The sequence below is a fragment of the Terrapene carolina genome, unplaced genomic scaffold, assembly GCF_002925995.2.
Source record: "Terrapene carolina triunguis isolate 2854851 unplaced genomic scaffold, T_m_triunguis-2.0 Scaffold111, whole genome shotgun sequence".
NCBI lineage: Eukaryota > Metazoa > Chordata > Testudines > Emydidae > Terrapene > Terrapene triunguis.
This window is the reverse complement of record NW_020664462.1, coordinates 12,387,068-12,394,685: the sequence shown is the minus strand read 5'-3', so window position 1 is coordinate 12,394,685 and position 7,618 is coordinate 12,387,068. Positions and strand designations below refer to the sequence as shown.

General features: G+C 43.8%; 1 protein-coding gene across 1 annotated transcript in view; it reads right to left on the bottom strand.

The window, feature by feature from the left end:
- Positions 1 to 4,296: 4,296 nt before the first annotated feature.
- Positions 4,297 to 7,618, bottom strand: part of NUB1 (negative regulator of ubiquitin like proteins 1) — a 30,541-nt gene continuing 27,219 nt past the window's right edge. Inside the window, exons 16-17 of the mRNA XM_024193277.2 lie at positions 6,969 to 7,161; positions 4,297 to 5,026 (exon numbers count right to left, since the gene is read on the bottom strand). Of these exons, the coding sequence (XP_024049045.1) occupies positions 4,863 to 5,026; positions 6,969 to 7,161 (357 nt within the window). The 3' untranslated portion in view covers positions 4,297 to 4,862. The remainder of the gene's footprint in view (positions 5,027 to 6,968; positions 7,162 to 7,618) is intronic.

Here is a 7,618-nt window from a genome sequence, read left to right as displayed (position 1 = left end):
AGGTGCTGCAGTGGCAGAGAAATGATTGAGATAGACCCAGATCATTCTGGGTACCCACATACTACAGTGGAAAGCAAACACCCTCACGGTCACTGCCAACCTGACCTTGAGGAAAATTCCCTTTCCAGCACCACATATGGTGATCAGTTAGACCCTGAACAAGAACCAGCCAAGCTCCTAATACTTCTGAGGGAATTCTGTGCCAAAAAATTAAAAATTCTACACCAAAAAATAAAAATTCTGTGTGCAACATTTTAAAATGCTGCATAATTTATTTGTCAATAAATAAATGTGGAGGCTGCAGCAGGGGGGGAGGGGACAGGGGAGGTGGGGAACAGGGCCCTGGCTGCACAAAAGTAGGTAATCACCCTGTGCCCCCTGCCAGATTTGGCAGTGGGGCTGTACCTGACCCTCACAAGGGCCACGCCCGCCCCACACCCCAGGGCCCTGCCCCTCCATTCCAGGTGCCAAAACAGTGAGAAGAACAGAGTCTCACTTGCATGCTCAGCCCGGCCACTGATCCAGGTGTGGGGCAAGCAGCTCTGCCTTGCAGGATCCAAGTGTGGAGGGGCTTAGTGTGGGGGATCCAGATCTGGGGTGAGGATTCTGTGTGGGGCAAGCTGGAGGCGGACAGTTCAGCAGTGGAAAAGCTGGATGCACAGGGACGACTTGGGGGGTTCTGGGTGCAGGGGGAATGGAACTCTGTGGGTGGGGGGGGTCCAGGTGAAGGTGGTTGTGACTCAGCAGAGGGAGGGGTCTGGAGCTTTGGGAGCTGGGTGTGAGCGGGATGGGGGCTCAGCAGGGGGGGGGCTCCAGGTGCTGAGGGAGTGAGGCTTAGTGGGGGTGGCGGTCTGTGTGCAGCATGTTGGGACTCAGTGGGGTGAGAGGGTCTGGGTGCAGGGGGAGCTTGTTGACATGATCCAGGTGCAGGAGGGATGGGCGTTCACGTGTGTGTGGGCACTTGGTGGGGGAATGAGGCTCAGCTGGAGTGTGTGTCTGGGTATGGAGTGTGAGGGAGTCCAGATGCACGGGGGGCAGCGCCCTGTACAGTGACCCCCCCCAGACCCCTTCCCCAAGGCTGAGGAGTGACAGGGGCAGGAAGTAGGGGGGAGGGTCATCCCAGATGCATCACAGGAAGATTTAAAAAAAAAACAACTCTCCCAGACTACTTTGAGGGTGGGGGAAAATCCCTTCCTGATCCCCCTCCAGCTGGCTGGCTGAAACCCTGAAGCATGAGCTTTTATGAGTGTAACATGGACGTCAGCCCTGCCCCCCCCACCATCACAAGTAACCCCTTCATACAATTACACTCATAACTTTGTCCAGCTTGTTCTTGAAACAAACTAAGTTACTAACTCATCCTTCTACCGCTTAGAAACCTTCTTCTAATGTCCAGCCTGAATTTGTTCATGGCCAGTTCACCCCCATTTGCCCACGAACCAACATTGTCCATTAACTTAACTAGCTTGTCCCCTACCATACTATTAGCACCACCCCACCCGTGCAATGTATTTATAGAGCACAATCATTGCCCCTCTCAGCCTTCCTTGTGCTTGACTAAAGCACGAGTCCTGCTTGTCTATGCAGGTGTTTTGGTTTTTTTTACCAGTTGTTGCCTATGTCCAGCAGGTGCCACCACCACTTTGTTGGCTGGGACAGAAGTTTGTGTGTAACTCATACTAGGTGTACGTCTACACTTCAAGCTAGAGGTGTAACTTCTAGCTCCAGGTGAATGACCTGAGCTTGCTTGTCCAGAGCTAGCCTGGTGCTGTCTCTACCAGCTTGAATTTATACTTCCAGCTTGATGTGTGCTGGTTTAGGTACCTACCTGCAAGCAGGACTGGCCCTGTATTCTACCACTGTCAGCCACTACTCCATCTTGCTATGCAGCTCTGTACTAACCATTGGTCCTGGGGGGGGGACGGACACATTTATAAGATGGTGGCTCTTACCAGGTTCCCTCCTCAACAGCCAGGAGGCTCACTTTATTCATGGGCTGTGAGCTCACTGATGTGTGTTAGCAGTTCAGATGAATAAATAGGAGTTCTGGCTGGAGGACCGGTAAAGGCTTATCTTTTTCTCTGATGGGTAAAGTGCACCTACATCCTTACAGAACATTTGAAACAAAACAATACTGTATATGTTTACATGAACTTAACAGGCTGCCCTGCAGCAGCAGCAGCACCTGGTGCTGGGAAATAACGGTAAATGATGGAGAAGATGATCCCTTGGATCAGAGTTGGGTGAATGAGTAACTTGAGTTTTTCCTCTGGCTTGTAAGCAGATCACAGTATCAAACATGTTTGAAATTACTCTTAGACTTCAACTCGTAATTCTTACTCTGCAGCTCACGCACCAGTGGCAGATACTCACTATTTGCACATGGATTAGTTACAGGACTGGTGGAACGGTTTCCGTTGGAATGACCTTACACATTCCATAGTACATTTTAAATTTCCCTGTGGCAAGCATTTCATTTTAAAGTGTACTGTCTTGCGTAAGCAAAGCTTCAATGCTTAAGGAAAGCACAAAGCAGGAGAAGTGCACAGTTCCATCAAAACTGAATGCACACCCAATTGTCCCCCCACTCCTGCTATTCACTCTGCACTCTATCAAGCTTTAGAGTCCATCTACCCCCACCTACATCATTTGGTGGGAAGCGCTATCCGGTACCATAGTATCAATTTAATAAGGGCTCAAATCCTGCCAGGCACTGAGCCTCCTCAACTCCCACTGGTTTCAATAAGAGCTGAGGGTTCTCAGCCCATCACAGGCTCACGCCCAAATCCCTCAGGGCTAAACAACTTCCTTGTCCTTCCTTTGTACAGCTGTCTTGGAGGACATCATATTTCTTCCGTTTGTTTCTAGGGTAGTCCCGGGGCTGATCTTTTTCAGGTTTGTTTAATTCCAGCCACCCTTTATTGGGTTTTGGTATGCTACCAGCATTCTCATAAATGCATAACTATTGTATTTAACTTTTGTACTGTCCATTGGATTGGTGTACAAAAGCTTTAAATAAGATCAAATTTTAAAGCCATACAAATAATACTACTGTCTACATCATTGCTGTGAGCTGTAATAGCTGATCCATATTTACCATGACTAAAAGAAATCTTTGTACTAAATCAAATAAATATGCTTCATACTGGAATTTGAAGATTGTTACACTGGTGGACCGAACTACAGCTCCATGTTTCCTCCTTGTTCTAAGAGGACCATAGGGTGCCACTGAAGGCTAATTCATTAGAATTCCAGCACATATCAATTAACTGGAGTAAACTGAAAAGCAGGCCCCTGAATAACTTGTGTGTACAGCTTAGGCAGTAAACTAACCTTTGAAGGGGCTTCATCTGGGTTTAGATACAGACGACTACGAACACCACAAGTTGCTGTCATATTCCCTCCTTTCCCAATCACTGTTTTCCTCATTGAAGTAGGGCCATTTAAATGGACTGACAGAATGGATGGGACTTTGAGTCCCTCTACTGATTGAATGAAGTTAATGAAAATATGATACCACATTCTCTGTTCCAAAATAGCCTCTCAAAAATGGAGAGACAAGGTAGGTGAGGTAATATCTTTTACTGGCCCAACTTCTGTTGGTGAGAGAGACAACTTTTGAGTTTACACAGAGCTCTTCTTCAGTTTCCCAGACTTTAAGAAGAGGTCTGTTTAAGCCTGAAAGCTTGTCTCTCTCACCAACAGAAGTTGGGCCAGTAAAAGATATTACCTCCCCCATGTGGTCTCTCTAGTCTCATGGGACCAGCAGGGCTACAGCGCCACCACAGATCTCAAAAATGGAACATCTCCGTTCAGCAGCTGCATTTGGAGGGGCACCAGAAAGAAGAGGGCTAAGGGTTAGAATCAAAAGGAAGATAAAGAGCATTAGGAAGGAACACTGGGCTAAATTTCTGAAGGCACCAAAGTGACGGGTGAAATGAGCTTGGCCTAATTTCTGTCTTTATTAGCTGGCCGGTGTTTTGTTTCCTCCTTCTCCTGTTTAAATTATCTAAAAATTGAGATAGAGACAGGAGTGTCAAATCTATGGTCCACGGGTCATGTTTGGCTCTCAAGGGTGATTCTGTTGAGAATTTGTGTGATTATAAATTGCAAAATGTGGTCCTACGTCATGCCCACCAATTTTTACAGAAAAGTGTTTAAATCAGCCCCATCACCCCGAGGCAAGGATGGGGGCATGACCTCCCCAGCTGCTTCCAACTGCCCTTTTTTTTTTAAAAGAATATTTTTATGTATAAAGTATGGAAAAAATCTCAATGAAAGCAAGGTACACCATATGTTTTATTTGTATTAGTTGCTGTTGCAACATCTGACATGAACAGAGACAAGAAAAGACATCATCAGTTCATACACAACTGATCTGTAAGTGATTTTTGGAAAACAGTACTTCAAAGAGAAGGAAATTGGTTTTGTAAACTGACAGCTCTATAAACGTATTAACTAGGTTTCTGATTTACAAACGTAGATCTTGTTTTAAAACAGATGATGCAAAATGCAGTAAAATGCTTTTATTTGCTATATTAATTAAATGGGCTAATTTCACACCCATATAAATATATATTCAACTCTCTACTAAACAATGTTTTTCAGAAAAATATTTGTTTCTGCTTCATCATTATGCTGATTATGATGAATTATAATAAACCAAAAAAAAAAAAAAACAAAATTTGAGCATTGTTGTAATTAATTGATAATTAAATAATTCATCTATAATTAAACTGAATGTAAGGCATTTGACAAAAGATAAGCATGAGGATATAGGTATCTAAATCCAAACTCAAGAGTCCAAAATGTGATATGTAGCCAAAGTAATTTCATGTAACTGAACTGTGAGAAATGAGATTTCAGGGTTGTTCCTCATGCATATAGGTTAAGTATTCTTTAATAACCTGTTCTTCCTCTTCCAGAGTTAAATCCAGATAATCTTCTTCATGTTCTGGAATATCCTCTAAGATTTCATTGACTACATCTGTTTCCATGTCTTCATCCGTTGATGAACTAGAAGTACCTACAAAAAAACAAAAAGAAAAAAAGAAATCATCTCTTCTCTGAAAAAGTCAACTTCCCATGAAACTCTCTTTTGCCAACCGCACTAATTTTATAAACCTTTCCCTGGAGAACTAGTTTAAAATTATTTTGCATCAAAGGATGTCTGGGGTGAGATGCACCAATTTTTTTAAGCAGTAAGAAAAGCCTTAATTGTACATTAGGTGGCATTGTAATAAATTGGGGTTAAACTGTGACTACCTTAGAGAGATGGTGGAGGGGAGGAAAAGAAGAGATGATGTAAGCTCTCACCCCTCCTTTGCACAAGGCCCAGTAACATTTCTAGTCCTGGTACTCCCTGAGATAGGCCTCAGCAAGGAGCAGCTCTTAGGGCTGTTCTACACTGAAAACTTACATCTGCATAGCTACATCTCTGAGGGGTGTGGATTTTTAACACCCCTAGACATGTAGCTAGGCTGACCGAACCCCCACTATAGACAGTGCATGGAAGAATTCTTCCATTGATCTAACTCCCGCTTTCTGAGGAGATGGATTACCTACAGCAACCAAAGAACCTTTCCTGTCACTGTAGCGAGTGTCTACATTGACGTGCTGCAGTGGTGCAGCTGCAGCACTGCAACTGTGCCGCTGTAGTGTTTTAAGCATAGACATACACCTCTACGCCGATATAACGCGACCCGATATAACACGAATTCGGATGTAACGCGGTAAAGCAGCGCTCCGGGGGGGGCGGGGCTGCGCACTCCAGTGGATCAAAGCAAGTTCGATATAACGCGGTTTCACCTATAACGCGGTAAGATTTTTTGGCTCCCGAGGACAGCGTTATATCGGGGTAGAGGTGTACTCTTAATTAGGATGTGCCATTTTCATCACTCTTCTGACCATAACTCACTTTAAGTACATAGCATGCTATTGCTTCTATGATGGTAGTACCCAAAGGCCCCATTCAGGATTGGGGCTCCCCTAGTGCTAGGTGCTGTACAAACACATAAGATGACATGGTTTCTGCCCTGAAGAGCTTACGATCTAATTTAGGACAAGACACATCAGGTGGGAGTAACAAACACTACAATGAAGGAGGGACAGGAGGGAAGGAGGACAAAGTCTACAGTTGTACCAGAGGTTTAAAATTGCCAGCTATAGGCTCAGACTGATTGTTCTGAGACTTTTTACAAAAAATAAACGCTTGGTAACTAGACATCAGCAAGTCCCATGGGCCATCCATGTAGCCATTAACAGTTGGCAGTTTCCTGTATGCTCCACAGAAGAAAGGTCTCAAGGAAGGATTTGAAGGAGGAAAGGATAATTGTTTTATGGAGTAGTTTGGGAAAGGTGTTCTTCCACATCTCCCCTTTGAAGGTACAAATGGATGGTGGAAGCTGGTGTTATTGGTGGAGTGTAGGGGGCAAGAGATTCTTTAGCATTGGGATTCAAACACACAAGCATTTCTGTGACTTGTTGTCAGATGTTTTGCATATAACAAGCTAACACGAACACTCTGTGCTGAAGTCATGGAAGGCACAACACCAAACTGCATCTTCCCAGTCCTTACCTAACTCCCCTCCAGGGTAGGGTGGCCCTTTTACAGGAAAACTTTTCCCAGCCCACCTTTCTGAAGGCTGCCCCTTAAATATGTCAGAGCTAAAGAGCTGCAGTTTTAAAGCAGTCATTTCATTCCTAGCAGCTATGGACTGCATTTCTCTCTCTCTCTCTCTCACTCAGCTGGTTAGTAAGTGTTCTGTTTTTCTCTGATTTTCCTTATTGTTGCTGGGCAGATAGCACACTGTCACAGCCCAAAGCCTGCTCCTAATAACATCTATCTAGTAGACACTATGCTACTAAAAGCTTGAGTGATTCTTGAGATATTCAAGGTAATAATTCAATATATTCAATATTCAGCAATCATTTTCCCCTCCATATTTGTCATATGCCACAAGTCTTACCTGCAGACTCTGTAGGAGAATCTTTTGATGAAATGGATTCTTCTGATGGAGTGGTCGGTTCGGTTGACAGCTGCAACTCAGCAGGAAGAACTCCTCCATAATGAGCAAGTGTTTGTGCAGCTAACTGGATGTTGCCCTGAAAGACTTTCAGAGCTTCCTCCACTGACTCGCGATTAAAACCCATGTACATCAACTAGACAAAAAACAAAAACAAAAAACCCCTAAGTCTGAGAGACTGACTTGTTTGTACAGTCTAGAGCAGTGGTTCCCAAACTTTAACAACCTGTGAACCCCTTTCACTAAAATGTCAAGTCTCACAAACCCCCTCCTAAAAATGAATATTTCCAGGGATTTTTCCTTTACCTGAGTATAAATTATAAAAGCAGTGATCTTGGAAATATAAAAGTTGTTTTTATGACATGTTTATTACACACTGTTTATTAACTATTATTTATCATTACCGTCTTTTTATTACATTATGAAAACAGCAACTCCAAGATTTCACTTTCGGAGCTTGTATCACTTTGAATAAGCCTGTTATAAGACAAGGCTCCTATGTTTCATCAAGGAGTATCAGATGTGAAACAGCAGGAAGGTATTTAAGAAGCCAACTCAAAGAATTCCTCCTACACAAGCATTCAGGTCTTGAG